Below are 17,226 nucleotides of genomic sequence, written 5' to 3' on the forward strand. Positions count from 1 at the left end.
TATTTTCAGGTTTTCACCAAGAATATTCTACTTGTGCAGAAGACCAAGAATAGAATAGTAGATGTATGAGGGACACTTCTGTCTTTCATTAAAATGTAAAAGTGTAAAAAGGGTTGGGTTACATACCGCCATTACAAACAAGTAAACTTGCCAAACCTTCATGGATCTCCAAGTAATAGGAGAGCATTGGAAGCTCTTTCTGACCTGTCTGCTCCACCGGTAATTCATCCTGCTTGTTTGTTTACAGAACGGACTGTCACCATTGCACATGGCAACCCAAGGAGATCACCTGAACTGTGTCCAGCTCTTGCTGATGCACAATGTACCTGTAGACGATGTCACCAATGACTATCTAACTGCACTACACGTTGCCGCACACTGTGGCCACTACAAGGTTGCTAAAGTCCTACTGGATAAGAAAGCCAATCCTAACGCCAAAGCACTGGTGAGTACAGCTCATTTTTTACTGTTCTCTTTATATATATATATATATATATATATATATATATATATATATATATATATATATATATATATATATATATATATATATATGTATTTGTGCGCATGCTGCAGATTAGTTGTAGAAATTTTCTGCACCAAAACACGCACTTTGTGGCAGAAAAATGCACCAGAAAAATGCATGAGTTTTTTGGTGCTTTCCGGAGCGTTTTTTGATTATTTCCTGTGCTTTGGTGGGAAAAGGAGGTGCTCATATTAATTTACCGATTTTTGGGACTCCTAGTTGTTGATCTGTCATATGTTATATTTAACAAAAGTTGTAACCAGTCACTCCAGTGATTTATTTAGAAAAGCAGCAGATGTTAAAGCATTAAAGACATTTCAGTCGTACAACTGACCTTCAGTTCACATGCTGCTAAGGGAAAACTATCTAGGAGAGTGTCATGCAAAAGCTAAACAACCGGTGTCCACCGCAGTTGTAACAGTGATGTCACAGTATGGGATAACAAACCCAGTGATGTAACAGTACAGGGATAGCACACACAGTGATGTCACAGTACTGGGATAACAAGCACAGTGATGTCACAGGATAGGGATAAAATACAGTGATGTCACAGTACTGGTATAACGCACACAGTGATGTCACAGTACAGTGATAACAAGCATAGTGATGTCACAGTACAGGGATAAAACACAGTGATGTCACAGTACAGGGATAATACACACAGTGATGTCACATAACTGGGATAATACACACAGTAATGTCACAGTAAAGGAGTAATACACACAGCGATGTCACAGTACAGGGATAATACACACAGTGATGTCACATAACTGGGATAATACACACAGTAATGTCACAGTAAAGGAGTAATACACACAGTGATGTCACAGTACAGGGAGAATAAACTCTGTGATGTTACAATACTTGGATAATAAACACAGTGATGTCACAATACAGTGACTGTGTGTATTATCCCTGTACTGTGACATCACTGTGTTTATTATCCAAGTACTGTGACATCACAGAGTTTATTATCCCTGTACTGTGACATCACAGAGTTTATTATCCAAGTACTGTGACATCACTGTGTGTATTACCCCTCTATTGTGACATCACTGTGTGTATTACCCATGTACTGTGACATCACTGTGTTTATTATCCAAGTACTGTGACATCACTGTGTGTATTACCCCTCTATTGTGACATCACTGTGTGTATTAACCCTGTACTGTGACATCACTGTGTGTATTACCTCTCTACTGTGACATCACTGTGTGTATTATTCCTGTAATGTGACATCACTGTGTGTATTATCACTCTACTGTGACATCACTGTGTGTATTATTCCTGTAATGTGACATCACTGTGTGTATTATCACTCTACTGTGACATCACTGTGTGTATTATCCCTGAATTGGGGCATCATTGTGTGTATTTTTACCCCTGTACTGTATAAACTGAAAAATAAGGAGCGCTGATAGTGTAATACCAACAGATCAGTGAGGTAGATCAGGAAAAATACACTCACCTGAAAAGGTTGTGATAGTCACAACCACTGATAGAGCATAGGATGAAGGCGTCTGCTGCAGCCCCACATGGATGTGCATACAAATCAGAGTGAAGAGGGGGTTAATGCCGCGCATCAGCCAAAATGAAGATGTAGCACGTTGATGTCATGATACTATGTTGATGCACTGGTCCTGAAGAAGAGGTATATCCTCGAAATGCGTAGACCGATGGAATAAAAGAATACGTTTATAACATCAACGTGCTACATCTTCATTTTGGCTGATGCGCGGCATTAACCCCCTCTTCACTCTGATTTGTATGCATACCCCTGTACTGTGACATCACTGTTTTTTATCCCTCTACTGTGACATCACTGTGTGTATTATCCCAGTACTGTGACATCACTGTGTGTATTATCCCAGTACTGTGACATCACTGTGTGTATTATCCCAGTACTGTGGCAACAATATGTGTATTATCCCTGTACTGTGACATCCCTTTGTTTATTGTCCCTGTACTGTGACATCACTGTGTGTATTATCCAAGTACTGTGACATCACTGTGTGTATTATCCCTGTACTGTGACATCACTGTGTTTTATCCCTGTACTGTGACATCACTGTGTATTATCCCTGTACTGTGACATCACTGTGTGTATTATCCCAGCACTGTGACATTACTCTGCTTATTATCTCATACACACAGTGATGCCCCAGTGCAATGATAATAAACACAGTGATGTCACAGTACAGGGATAATACACAGTGATGTCACAGTACAGGGGTAATACACATAGTGATGCCACAGTACTGGTATAATACACACAGTGATGTCACAGTACAGGGATAATAAACACAGTGATGTCACAGCACAGGGGTAAAAAAACACACAGTGATGCCACAGTTCAGGGATAATAAATACAGTCATGTCACAGTACAGGGATAATACACACAGTGATGTCACAGTGCAAGGATAATAAACACAGTGATGTTACAGTACAAGGATAATACACACAGTGATGTCACAGTACAGGGGTAATACACACAGTGATGTCACAGTACAGGGGAAATACACACAGCGATGTCACAGTACAGGGATAATACACACAGTGATGTCACAGTACAGGGATAATACACACAGTGATGTCACAGCACAGGGGTAAAAAAACACACAGTGATGCCACAGTTCAGGGATAATAAATACAGTCATGTCACAGTACAGGGATAATACACACAGTGATGTCACAGTGCAAGGATAATAAACACAGTGATGTTACAGTACAAGGATAATACACACAGTGATGTCACAGTACAGGGGTAATACACACAGTGATGTCACAGTACAGGGGAAATACACACAGCGATGTCACAGTACAGGGATAATACACACAGCGATGTCACAGTACAGGGATAATACACACAGTGATGTCACAGCAGAGGGATAATACACACAGTGATGTCACAGTGCAAGGATAATAAACACAGTGATGTCACAGTACAGGGATAATACACACAGTGATGTCACATAACAAGTATTATCCCTGTACTGTGACATCACTGTGTTTATTATCCCTGTACTGTGACATCACTGTGTTTATTATCCCTGTACTGTGACATCAATGTGTGTATTATCTCTGTACTGTAACATCACTGTGTGTATTACCCCTTTACTGTGACATCAATGTGTGTATTATCCCTGTACTGTGACATCGCTGTGTGTATTACCCCTTTACTGTGACATCACTGTGTGTGTTATCCCAGCACTGTGACATTACTCTGTTTATTATCCCATACACACAGTGATACCACAGTGCAATGATAATAAACACATGATGTCACAGTACAGGGATAATACACAGTGATGTCACAGTAATTGGATAATACACACAGTGATGTCACAGTACAGGGATAATGTAGTAATGTTACAGCACTGATGTAATATACTAAGTGATAGGGTTGAAACACAGAGCACATGTAATAGTGTCACCCTGCACTCACTTTTAGCGGTATGTTGTGACTTTTCTTCCCTGGTAGATGTACATTGGTGCCTGCGTTATAGTTTCTCACCAGTTCAGTGTGTTGGACATAACCTTGACGTTGGAGTGTCACTATGGCACAGATGCTGTTAGCACAGACTGACACATCATTGAGCGCTGGCTGCATCACGAATGTTCCTTGTTATATTCTGTACAGTCAGCACTTGCAGGGGTGTCAGTTTGCATTAATGCCAAGTTCTGGAGATATTAGAGCCTTTGCTGCACTCACTATGTGATGAAGAGAGAGATTTGTGGACACACAGCATGTGACAGGCCAAGCTCACTAATAGCCAAGATTGCCAGAATTCTTAAGAAAATCCATTGAACACTTAGGAACAAGTGAACATTTTTACATTTTGAAATCAAAAATTTTGACACCAACTTCAATAACGTAAAATATTCCAGTTGTATGCGAGTCAGTGCGTCTTGTCTCGTTCCTCTCTCCTCTTGGTGACTTGTAGTCACTCGTCTGGATGTGATTTATTATTTATGTCTGTCGACCGTGATTTCTTTTTAGCTATGGCACATTACAGCACGTTCAGTAACTTTCTAGTCGCGCAGCTTTGTAGGCCAAGCCGTCTGCTGCACTGCTGTGTGTGGATACGTGCGCAAGATAACGCTCAATATTTCTGACCTATATTTTGGGCTGTTGGCAATCTCTGCCCTACTTAGAGGGGAACATATAATGCGTAATATCAGCATAATGGTCCTTTAGATATATAGCCTCCATGTAATGCTGCAGACTCTATCGGACTCTGTGTCTCCAGAGATAATCTACCCCATATAGTAATGCTTTTACATTGGAGCTTCCCACTCATAAGGAACCAGTCAGCTCGTTTTTACATATGGAAGTAATGTTATGGCTGTAGAAGGTACTTGTCCTCCAATAGAATGATTTTTTTGTAGAGATCCAATGTTCCAGTCATAAGAAATCTATAATTGTATCCCTTTGCAGATCAAGCTGGCAGTGCATTGGTGCGCAACCATAGTGCCCCTTCAGACTGGTCTGCATATGTCTTTTATGCTAGATCTCTGTCTGGCACATCCGATCAAAGGTATCTTTTAGGCGTCTTTCATACATCCGTAAAAATCAAAAATGTTTTGCGCGGTCAGTGGTGTAGGTGCCTATGTGTGTGCGTGTGTGTGTTCAGCGTGTGCTGTTAGTGTGCTATCTGTGTGACATCTGCATAACACACGGACAGCATGGATTTTTATACTTACCTGTCCATGGTGCTGATGTCTCCGGCGCTGCTGCTGCTTCCGGTCCTCGGTGCAGTGAATATATGATGAGCATAATGAGCGGGGGCCGGAAGCAAGTGACAGCAGCGGCAGAGATAGCAGCTGCTGGAGAAGGTGAGTGTAGAAATTAATTTTATTTCACAAACATGGTTTTCTCCAGTATGTGTCACACTGATGTCACACGGAGCACATCTATGCGGTCCATGTCTATGTGTGCAGCACACGGACACACGTATGCTCCACATTCCATGTGAAAACACGCAGGTGTTTGCAGACCCATTGATTTTAATGGGTCTATGTGTGCCTGTGTCTCGGGTACGTGTGAAAACAGACATTACACGTACCGGAGACACAGATGTGTGAAGGGGGCCTTAGGAGGTGGACACAGGCCTACACAGCCATACCACTACTACCATTAAAAATGTCCAAAAAGCAGCCAATTCGAATGTTTCTTTTTTTATTTCATAATTTACGATATTTGATTCATATTTTAATACCTTACTACTTTAGATAATTCTGCATGCGGTGATACCGAATGGGTGACTTTTATTTTTTAAAGTTGTGCCTTTTTCCATTTTGGGAAAAGTGTAATCTATCAAAAGTATCAGTCTACCTAAGTCATCTATATGGGCATGTAATTCATAGGAAGCTGAATAAAATGATACCTTGATATCTGCACTACAATGTCTTATTCCAGAGAATTCTACATTTTTCTTAATATGTAAATGAGCTCTTAAGATCTATGAGCTGGACACAGATCTGCATGAGAATCGACCTCCAGAGATTATTATACATGAAAGGGACGATACCAGTGTGAGACATGTAGATGAGGAGAGCAGACTGTCAGTCATTACATATTTTACACTGGTCATGCCCCTTTCAATGAAACTAAGTTTTGGAGGCTGATTCTCTGGCAGATCAGTGTCCAGCCTATAGCGGTTAACAGCTCATAATATTAAGAAAAACATGGATTTCTCTCGAATAAGACATTGGATCACAGATATCAAGGTGTCATTTTATTCGGTTTCTTATCACCCACATGCCATATAGATGGCTTAAGAAGGTTGACCTACTGACAGATTCCCTTTAAAAATGTAGGGCTCGATTCCTTCAGATTGGTGTTTCGTGCACTAGTCTTCTAGATGGTAAAAAAAAACTGTGGATATAAAAAGCGCATATAGGGTCTTGCCAGGATAACAAAAGTAAGGGTTAATGAAAACCACTCACCTGGGATGGTTGTGTGACACGCAACCAGTATTAAAGCATGTATCAGCTGCTGCAGACTCCACGTGCCAAAGGCGGAAGCAAGAAAAATAAAGGATAAAAAGTGGAAAAACGTCCGTGCTGCTGTGCCAATAAAGAGTTAATTCCAAATAAGAGCAATGCAGGGTGGTCTATTCTACGCGTTTCGGAGATAACCCCTCTCCTTCATCAGGAAATCCACCAAAAATGGTCAAATGGTACCATTTTTGGTGGGTTTCCTGATGAAGGAGAGGAGTCTTCTAGATGGGCATAGAGGCGCAAGATGCATCTAATTCATTAAGAGGCGTATGCTGCATCTGTTAACGTGGCGCGCATCTATTGAAGTAACTTTTCTAGTGTATGGTACACCATAATATTTAATGACTTTGTCGAATGAGCATTACCATGCTCTAGCCTGCCCCAGCTCCATCCACTTTGGCAGAGCTATCCGAAACTTGCCAAATAATGTTGAGACTTTTTTTCCCACAATTTCATGTTTTAATCCAGAAATATACACCTTTGATGAATCGGGCCATATTGTTTGCATATGTTTTTCTTTATTAGTCCCATTTGGGGACTTGAAGTTTTGAACCAAGATCACTTCAGCACATTTACTGTATCATACAATCTCCCCATTTCTAACAAGATAAATATACTGCTGTCATAACTCATAAGCCAACAGAAGGAGAGGAACAATCAGAGGAAAAGTATAATAGACACACGGGCACCACTTCTGTATTTTTTACCCACTCCTGGTTTTGGCTACAAATACTGAAGTGAAAAACTCACCAAATACTCAATGTGTGCACATGGCCTTACTGTGTTTTTTTCCCCAGGAAATGCATACACTTATGAACAGATGCATACATAGAAATCATGAGTATGATACTCCCCCGTTTCCACAGTGTTTGATGCCCCCGCAGTGATTCCAATACAGTACGATGTTCCCCACACACAGGATGATGACCCCAACATAGCTCTCTTACACAGTATGAGGCTCCACATCCCTTCATGTGTCGCCCAGGGAACTGGGTATTCGGTCACGGGCGGTGTGTTACTGGGGAATGTCACTTTGGTGGCTGTTGCCCAGTCCCATGCTATGGGTGCTTTTTTTTAATGGGGCGTAGTTACAGGGGAGGTTAAAGTCATTTGTGTGACTCCACCTGCAGGTTGCGGTTAATATGGGGAATCCGCCGCTGCTGAGTTGGTTACCCATAGGGCTGGTGGTAATGGCAGCTATGGTGGTAGGCCCTCCACAGTTAGGGCTGAGCCCGGGGAGATGTATGATGGAGACTTTTGCCGTTAATGAGGGCGGCCACACCGTGGGTTGTAGTTAACAGTCTCTACTCACTCTTGACCCTCAGATGGCTGGTTCAGGCCCCTGTAGTTCCAGTGCCAGTGGATGACTCGGTTGCTCTGTCCCCGACACCCTCAGTGTGGTTGGGTCACCGTAGCATGGAGCGGTTTGGGGCCGACTGTCCCTTTTTGTTACAGTCTCCTTGTCCATATGGCGGGCAGTGTGGACCCTGTAGGGCTGGTCTGTGTTTCCTGAACCCTGATCCTTGCTTTACTGGTGGTGTCCCTAGATCTATGGGTCAGTGAGGTCTGTGAAGGTCCCCTCACTATGCAGATATTTGCCAGGCCATGTAAAACTGATGAAAAAACAAAAAGCCAGCACCAAATGTGCACTTCAGCACTAAACATTCCAAACTGTACTTATTAAAAAAATTTTGAGATTTTTGGCAAAAAATTGCAATTTCTTGAGCTGCCTTGCCACGTCACGGCAAATCTCATTTGAGGCAGTCCTACACTAAAATATTTTTATAAAATGTGCCATACGGCCTCACATATGAATAGTAGAACTGCTCTTAGCAGCACTCACCTGGTCTATTTCAATCCCGTACCCATGACTGAGTCATGGCTGTGGGCGGGACAGGTCCAAGCAAATGCTGCATGAAGTAAATAGCCTGTTGACAAAGCCTGATGACTTAATGTGAACAGTCACCAACCGCCAAAATCTAGACAGATGGAATACATCATTGTGTGCTGGCTTTTTGTTTTTCTTCATGTAAAACTGATGCCTGACCTAAGGCCCTGTACCCCGTCGGTGCTCTGGTCCCAGCGGTACTCGTGTGTACCTGCCCTGATGACCACTGTCCTGTGCCCCCGCGTCACCATTACACGACCCAGCTCTAGGCACATCTTTACACTTTCACTCCCTACTACTGACTACTAACTAACTGCTGTCCCCTCCCACCAGGCTGTCTAGTCCCCTGGTCTGGCCCCGCCCTCTAGGTGGCCATCCCCTTGTGTCCGACTAGCCAATTACCCCTGGTGTGGAGTGGGAATTGGGATTTTGGTGTGTCTAGGTGTTGCTGGTGTGCCGCCCCCGTGCCAGCAGCCGGCTCTGCTCGGGTCCGGGCCTGCTGGGGTAGTGGCTCGAGGGTCTCCGGACTCGGGGGTCTCGCAGACACGCCGAATAAATGGGGGGACGTAGATGTGGGTAGGGATGGTTGCCCCAGGACCCAGTGTCTGGTGCAGGGTGCAGCGACGGCGAGGGGGATGCTTGATTACTCACAGTCAATAAATCACACAAATCTCTGGTAAACCAAGGTGCTGGTGGCCGGTGCCGCGGCCGGTTGCATTCGGGTCCCCCACCCGGGCTGGTGGTCTCTATCCTTTTCCTCTGCACTGACTTTGTGTAAGATGGACTTCCTAGTCTGGATCTCAGGAGTCTGCTCCCGGCTGGATGTGGCCTAAGGAGCCGTGCCCGCAGACGCTGGCCCGTGGGATCTATGGGCCCTGGCAGTGACCTCTTATCCCTATCGGTGGGCTGTTGTCTTCTATGAGGGACTTTGGGTGGGACAGGACCTATAATCCTGGCTTTAATCGGTTAATTAACCAGGCCGCTTGTTTCCGGTCCTGGCTTCAGGGTCCGAGTACCCCCCTTTTGTTCTCCGGTTTCCGGGTCGGTTCCGTGTCGGTATCGGCAGGCTACAACCCTGTCCTGGTCCACCTCGGTTCTGCCGAGCCGTCTTCCCGTCTCCTGCTGACGGAGACCACCGTCTGACTCCTAGCCAAGGTACCAGGGCTCCTACCCTGGCACCGCTCAACTTGAACTTTCGCTGCTGGAGCTACACTTAGCTCCAGCCCACACTCCTCTCCAACTTGAACTATAAGCTAATCTGCTTGTTTTTCCGCCCCGGGCTGTCTAGACCCCTGGGTGGGCGTGTCCAACCGCCTGGTCACGCCCACTGGTGTGTCTATCTTTCCCTAAGGGGGGTGACTAGGGTTTTAGGTTGGCTGTGTGTTTCCTAAGTGAGGGAAGGTGTTATGCAGGGGCCTATCTGTGACTACCTGGTATTGCCAGGGCGTCACACTGGCACTAGTGTTCCAGGTCCCTGGGAGTAGGCCCTTCATCCTGGTGAGGATGCAGTACCTAGTAGTGCTCTGAGTGGCTCAGGGGCCCTACAGTCACACAATATTAAGGCCCCCACAATGTACAACAATTGCACATTCAGCATAATGGGTCCTACACACAGCCGTCTAAACTGTATAATGGTCCGCACACGCTATGATTTCCCCATATAGCCCTTCAAACTGTATTTTGGCCTCCCACACAGTATAATGGCCTCTGCATAGCCCTCCAAACAGTATAATATCCCCCACATAGCTTTCCAATCAGTATAAAGGCCGCCACACACACAGCATGTGTGTCGCCCTGGGCAAGCCAGGGGACACAGATAACAACACACACGCACCCCACATTCCCTGCAGGTACACCAGCTAACCCACAAATCCTTGTTGCCTTCCTCCAGAGGCTGATGATTCACACCAGGGGGTGGAGCCAGGCGGTTGGTGTCCGCCCACCAAGGAGATCACAGCTCTGGAGGCAGGAAGTACCAGGCAGATTAGCCCAGGCAGGGCAAGAGTGAAGTCGAGAAAGCTCAGGGAGGAGCAGGAGTGAAGAGTAAACAACAGAGTGTAGCTCAGGAGGGAGCTAGAGCAGAGTGAAACAGCAGTGAAAGTGACAGAAAGCCTGAAGTTGGTCTGTGGCTGTGTGCCCAGACGGAGTCAGCAAGGTCAGCAGACAGTGGTGAAGATCTGCAGTGGGACTGTCTGGAGGTTGCTGGAAGGGCCACGGAGGCTGTGTGTATCCGGGGGTCTGGAGCAGTATACAAAGGGCAGTCAGCACCAGAGCAGGGGCTTTTCGGATCCCAGCAAGGCTTGGAGTCGCTATACATTGCTAAATCCGTTAGTGAAGGGGACACAGATCTCCCAACAAGCAAGTCCTGATAGACGGCAAAGGTCCAACCACAACGGGGAAACACCGCCACCGCCAAGGCACCAGTTTCCCAGGGCCGGCGCCTGCGGGCAAAGTGTGGAGCTCCTCCGGCACAGATTGCAGTCGGGGAGCGGGTAACCGGTGGGAATCCACCGCTACCAAACAGACATTTCAAAGGTGCAGGGAAGAGACCGTCACCGCTAACTGCAGGGAACCGCAGCACCGTGAACCGTCCGAGGGACCCGTCCAACCAGCCGTTAGTTTACCGAGAACTGTGTCGTGTTTACTGGCTGAGTGAGTACCTCAGTGCCGCAAGGCACAGCGCTGCCCCTGCGCCCCTGCACCCCACTGGGCCCCGGGATCACCAACCCCTACCCACGGAGGGGCAACACAACAACTGGCTGCTCCGCATCACCATCCCCGGGATTCCCATATTGAGCAGCGGTGGTGAAATCACCACAACCGTGGGTGGCGTCACGAACTATAACAATCCCCACACCCAACCACAAAACCCCCCTTTCACTCACGGGCGAGGAGTGTCGCTCGAGAAACCCCGGGATCCGGCCCACCGCTCGAGCCACCACTGAGCAGCTGCCGGACCCGAGCAGAAGGGGTGAGCGCGGTGTGCTGACACCCTCCTCCCCGCCCGCGACACATGATCACCCCAATAAGTATAATGTACTCATTGATTAAAAGATAGAAGAAAACTACTCACCTCTCCCTGTTCCCCTGCTGCTCCGGTCTCTGCAGGATGTATTCTAAGGCTCTGCACAGTGGGCACGATGTGTTCATGCACTGACATATCAGAGCTCAGATGCCCTGGCAGAATGATGGGGAAGCGTGGTGATGGCTCCCTCTTCCGTCATTGCTTTCGACTGTACTGTGAAAAGTGTGATGGCAGGCAGGGTGGCTCATCACGGCGGCGTGGTCTGCCTCTTTAGTGGTACTAATCTACATGTGAATTTCCGACACCTTTGTACCGAGGCTGGAAAAAAATGCATATTTTGGGCAGTACGGTGGCTCAGTGGTTAGCACTGTTACTTTGCAGCACTGGCGTCCTCAATTAAAATCCCACCACACAAAATATCTGCAAGGAGTTTGTATGTTCTCCCCGTGTTCCCATGAGTTTCCTTTGAGTTTTGCAGTTTACACCCACACTCCAAAGACACACTGCTAGGGAATTTAAATTGTGAGCCCCAATGGGGACAGTGAAGGTGATGTCTATAAAGTGCTGTGGATTTAATGTCTATATATAAGATAATAATAATCTAAATATTGTAACATCTTGTGTTTATGCTGTGTTTTGTACGTGCTATATCGAATAAATCTGCAGTTTTGGCCATATTTTAGCAGTTTTCATTACACAGCACAACAAATAAACACTTTTTGTCTGCTACTTGGCAAAAACCATGTGCGCTATACTAAATCGAATGCGCTGAATCCAAATCTGAAGTTAGTTTTTTTGTAGCACGTCAGGATATTAAGTTATTCCAATTTTTGTGAAAATTAAAATAAGCAATTAATAAAGATACAGAATCGTTATGTCCCACAGTTTCACAACATGTATTATCATTTTTATTGAAAAAGAAGTATAGGTAAATAAACCAAAAAACTTAAAAATCACTTATAGTAGCTTAAGAAATCGCCTTGAACTCAGCAGAGTACTTTTAAAAGTGCTTCAGGCACTTGCTTTTGCGCTTGTGAGTGGTCCTAGTGGCCCGTTGCAAAAACCAGCAGTAATCGCCCATCATGTTGGGGTTAAAGCGACCTGGGTATCTTTTTTCCATAGTAGAAATGTCCTGGTGGAATCTCTCACCATGTTCGTCACTGACATTACCCATATTTGGAGGAAAGAAGTCAAGATGTGAATGTAGGAAATGCATTTTCAATGACATTCGGGCACCATGCATTTCGTATGCTTGAAGCATATTGTCTATTAGTTCAGCATAGTTTTCTGCTCTTTCGTTTCCAAGGAAGTTTTGAACTACTAATATAAATGCATCCCATGCAGTTAGTTCAAGTGGGGTGAGTTCTTTCTTGAAGATTTCATCATGGATTAGTTGGTGGATTTCAGGACCAATAAAGATTCCTGCTTTGAGTTTGGCCTCAGTTTTCAATGCACTAAACTTTTCCTTCAGATACTTAAATCCATTCCCTTGACGATCCATTGCTACTACAAAATTTTTCATTAGTCCTAGTTTAATGTGAAGAGGTGGAAGATAAACTTTAAGTGGATCGACAAGTGATTCGTGTTGAACATTGTGCTTACCAATCTTATGTTCATCTCTATTGGGCCACCGTTTAATTTTATAATGGTTGTTGTCATCTCGACTGTTCCATAGGCACAGAAAGCACATATGCTTAGTGTAACCTAACTGCAAACCAAGGACTAGTGCAACAACTTTGAGGTCAGCACAAATGTTCCATTGATGTTCTGAATATTTAATCAATTTCAGAATGATCTGCATAGAAGCATAGGTCTCTTTCATTCCAACCGCATGTGCAATGGGGACAGATGGCTTTTCATTGCCATTGTGCAACAGAACAGCTTTCAAGCTTGCTTTACTAGAGTCTATGAACAGTCTCCATTGATCTGGAAAATGTCTACAACCCAACTCTAGCATAAGCCCATTCACATCAGTACAGAAGCAGACACCATTTTCCATGACATAGTATGAAGCTAACTTTTTGTGTCGATAACGAAAGTGTGATATTGATGTGCCTTCTTGTAACAAATTCCATCCCTGAAGTCTAGAGGCTAACAGTTCTGATTTCTCTTTAGACAACGACAGATCTCGTATCAGATCATCTAAATCAGATTGGTTTAGTAGGTGTGGCTTACTCTTATGATATTCCTGATCTTCTTGGCCATGAAATTCATCATCGCTGCCATCATCTTTTTTATTAGGATCTGAGCTATCACTGTCTGTCTCAGTAGCAGCGGCTGGTGAAGGAGGAACAGGCACTGGATTCTCCGCATCGTGTGGTAATGGCTTACGAGCAGACTCACAGTCAGGGTACACAATTTGTGATTTATTCCTCTTTGAATATCCGGCAATTTTAGTCATACAGAAGTAACAGTCCGAACTATGATCTTTCTGTTCACGCCAAACCATGGGCACTGCAAATGTCAATCCTTTTCTTTTCCCATTCAACCATTGCGTTAGCCCAGAGTAGCACACAGTGCAACACACATGAGGTGCCCAGTTTTTATCCTGATCTCCTACTTGACAATCAAAATAATACTTGTAAGCAACTCTTACTCTTCTGGTCAAATTCTTGCGTTGATCAAACGTAATAAATTTCCCGCAAACATAACAAAAATTGTCTGGGTCGTTAAGACATTTACGTCTATTCATTGTAATCCAGATAAATCGCACTACTAGCTTTAAAAGAAAACTTTATTGAACACTGTCCAACAGTTGTCTGTAAATCTGGTGTCAGCACTCCCTATATATAGCCATAACTGGTTAATGCTGACATCAGCTCCCAGACATGTCTGGACATGTCTGGATAGGTCCTACATATAGCCATAACTGGTTAGTGCTGATATCAGCTCCCAGACATGTCTGGACATGTCTGGATAGGTCCTACATAGAGCCATAACTGGTTAGTGCTGATATCAGCTCCCAGACATGTCTGGACATGTCTGGATAGGTCCTACATATAGCCATAACTGGTTAGTGCTGATATCAGCTCCCATACCTGTCTGGAAATGCCCGGATAGGTCCGGGGAGGTCAACGAATGTGTGTAAGAATATCTTCAATGCCTGAATTGGCCTTTTCTAAGTATAACTCAAAATCTGGACGTGCTGTGCAAATTCTGAGTTTATATTTGGAATCAGCATGTTCAAATTAGTAAAGAACACATGTTTTACCCTCAGTAGCAAAAACATTGTTGTGCTGTGTTATTTTACACTTTATCAGTCATTGTTATCTCCCAGTGTATTAAACAGAACCTGTCAGCAGATTTGGGGCTTATAGGCTGCGGCCAGCACCAGTGGGCTCTTATACACCGCATTCTAACATGCTGTATAGAAAAGCGCAGGCCGCTGTGTAGAACGTAAAAATCATTTTATAATACTCACTTAAACAGTCGCTGCGGTGGAGTTGGGCCATATGGGCGTCTCCTTTCTCTGGTCGGTGCCTCCTCTTTCGGCCATCTTCGTCCTCCTTCTGAAGCCTGTGTGCATGACGCGTCCTACGTCATGCACACTCGCCGGTCCCGCGCAGGCGCACTACAATACTTTGATCTGCCCTGCTAGGACAGATCAAACTGCACCTGCGCAGGACCTCAATGCTGGAGATTGTGGATGACGTAGGACGCGTCATGCACACAGGCATCAGAAGAAGGATGACAAAGATGGCCAAAAAAGGAAGCGCCGACACCGGAGAACAAAGATGCCCATATGACCCAACTCCTCCGCACCGACCATTTAGGTAAGTATTATAAAGTGATTTTTACGTTCTACACAGCGGCCTGGGCTCTTATATACAGCATGTTAGAATGCTGTGTATAAGAGCCCAGTAGTGGTGGCCGCAGCTTATAGGCCCCAAATCTGGTGATGGGTTCCCTTTAATATTCAGCATTTTCTTATCATTACGAACCCTTATTACAACATCGCCGGCAATCAGATGATCACTATGGATTAATATTTTTGAACCATAACTGTGGCTTTTTTTTTTTCATTGCTGTGCAGATAACTTTTTTTTTGCTTTTTTTACTTGTCCTTACTGATAAGGGAAGCTTTTGGTATTGTAGATGTTTTGGAGATTTTTTTTCCGCTATATCTGTTTTGTCATTCTGCAAATAATTTAGTCAACATCCTACTCATTATACACGAATGCTCTTAATTACAGTGATTGAAAAGCACAACGCGAGAGGGATTATGAAGCGGTATCATGTGGTAGTCTGTATCCTGTCATTACTGAGAATCCAAGACTGAAAACCATGGGTCTGATTAGAACTAAATTTGTTGGGTTTTTCTATAGTTTTACGGTATTTCTTTGCTCTGTGTTTTCCAATACCTAGGTATTAGGGTTGATTATAGTATTAACATGACAACATTATATCCCTTCCTTTTATACATATTCTCGCCTGTCCTATGGCTGAAATTATTGGATTATATGTCTTTATTCAACTGTAGAAGGTGGTCACATCCCCATACTGTTTATGCCATTTTCCTGAATGTAAAAGATATGTTTTATACTAAGTATATTGTTCGTGTTGTTAAGTAGTAAAATGTATAGGATAATATGTACTTCTGCTAGCAAAATGTAGGCCCAGAGGTAGCAGAGCCACGACCGTGTAGTGGCCAGCGCCATCTAGTGGTCAGGCGGGAGCAGTGGTAGGTTAGATGTTAGATAAGATAGGGTTGAGCTTAGTAGCGCAGGAGTGACAGGTGGCAAGTGGGTTGACTAGTGGTGCTGCACTCTTGGGGTTCCAGTTCTGGATATGGTTTGAGTAAGAGAAGATGTGGCTATGGTGTCAGGGCCAGTCAGGGAACCCTAAGGTAACCTCGAAAGGTCCAGAGCCTACGACTCACCTCAGCGGGCTCAGGGAAATTGTATGGCTAGACAGCCATTGTGGCCTAGAAGTGGACACAGTGAGAAGAAGAGTGGGGGAACGGAGATGCAAGCACAGCAGCTTGAGGATGAGATCCAAGACAGCAGTGATAGGTCGAGAGAGAGTATCCCAAAATACAGTAACAGAACCGCGTCTGTCGTAGCGGTATGAAGAATAAAGTGTTCAAGTTTGGTTTGCCAAGAGAACTTGTGGTGTGTTTTAGTACTTTGCTACGGCGGGGATTGGCAGTGGGGTGATGGAAACCGGTCTGAAGAAACCAGTAAGTGTCGCACCCCCAGCCCAAAGTCATATACACACAGGGGCTCCATGGCGAAGGAGCATGGAGCTTGTACGGCTTGGCGACCATGCATTTTTTTCACAACTATATTAACTATGACATTTTTCATTACATATAATGTGAGTAGTACAGGTTCTCTTCAAGTCTATTTCTATCCTTGAAAACAGTTTTTTAAATCAAAGTCCAAAATCCTGTACTTTTTAGGTGTGATTTTACCTCTGTATCAGAAAAACAGTCCTGAAAGCAATATAAAAATATTAGAAAGAAATTTTCAGTGTAACACTTTGGTCCTAAAAGAAAATTATAATAAACTATGAAGCTTATTACCAAGACCCCCACAGTGAAATATTTAATAGGGAAGGGTCCTCCTTTGAAAGGACATATTGAATTGAGCAGTTTTACTAAATGGCAGAACTTTCAGTTGTACCTTTAAGAAGCCTTAAAAATGAGTCCGCCATCGTCTTACAAAAGTTCAGTACTAATCCCGCAAGAAGCCCACTGTTAGGTTCTGAAGTATCCAGGACCCCTATAGTCTCTGCCGATGGCTGTGGGTCACCAATGAACCTGTTACGGTGGAAATACCACT

General features: G+C 44.4%; 1 protein-coding gene across 30 annotated transcripts in view; it reads left to right on the forward strand.

The window, feature by feature from the left end:
* ANK3 (ankyrin 3) overlaps positions 1-17,226 on the forward strand; it is a 1,059,766-nt gene that overhangs the window by 796,133 nt on the left and 246,407 nt on the right. For all 30 annotated transcript variants that reach the window (XM_075348673.1, XM_075348677.1, XM_075348666.1 and 27 more), the window contains one exon: positions 248-445. In XM_075348673.1, coding sequence (XP_075204788.1) covers positions 248-445 — 198 coding nt within the window. The remainder of the gene's footprint in view (positions 1-247; positions 446-17,226) is intronic.

The sequence above is a fragment of the Anomaloglossus baeobatrachus genome, chromosome 5, assembly GCF_048569485.1.
Source record: "Anomaloglossus baeobatrachus isolate aAnoBae1 chromosome 5, aAnoBae1.hap1, whole genome shotgun sequence".
In the NCBI taxonomy this organism is placed as follows: domain Eukaryota; kingdom Metazoa; phylum Chordata; class Amphibia; order Anura; family Aromobatidae; genus Anomaloglossus; species Anomaloglossus baeobatrachus.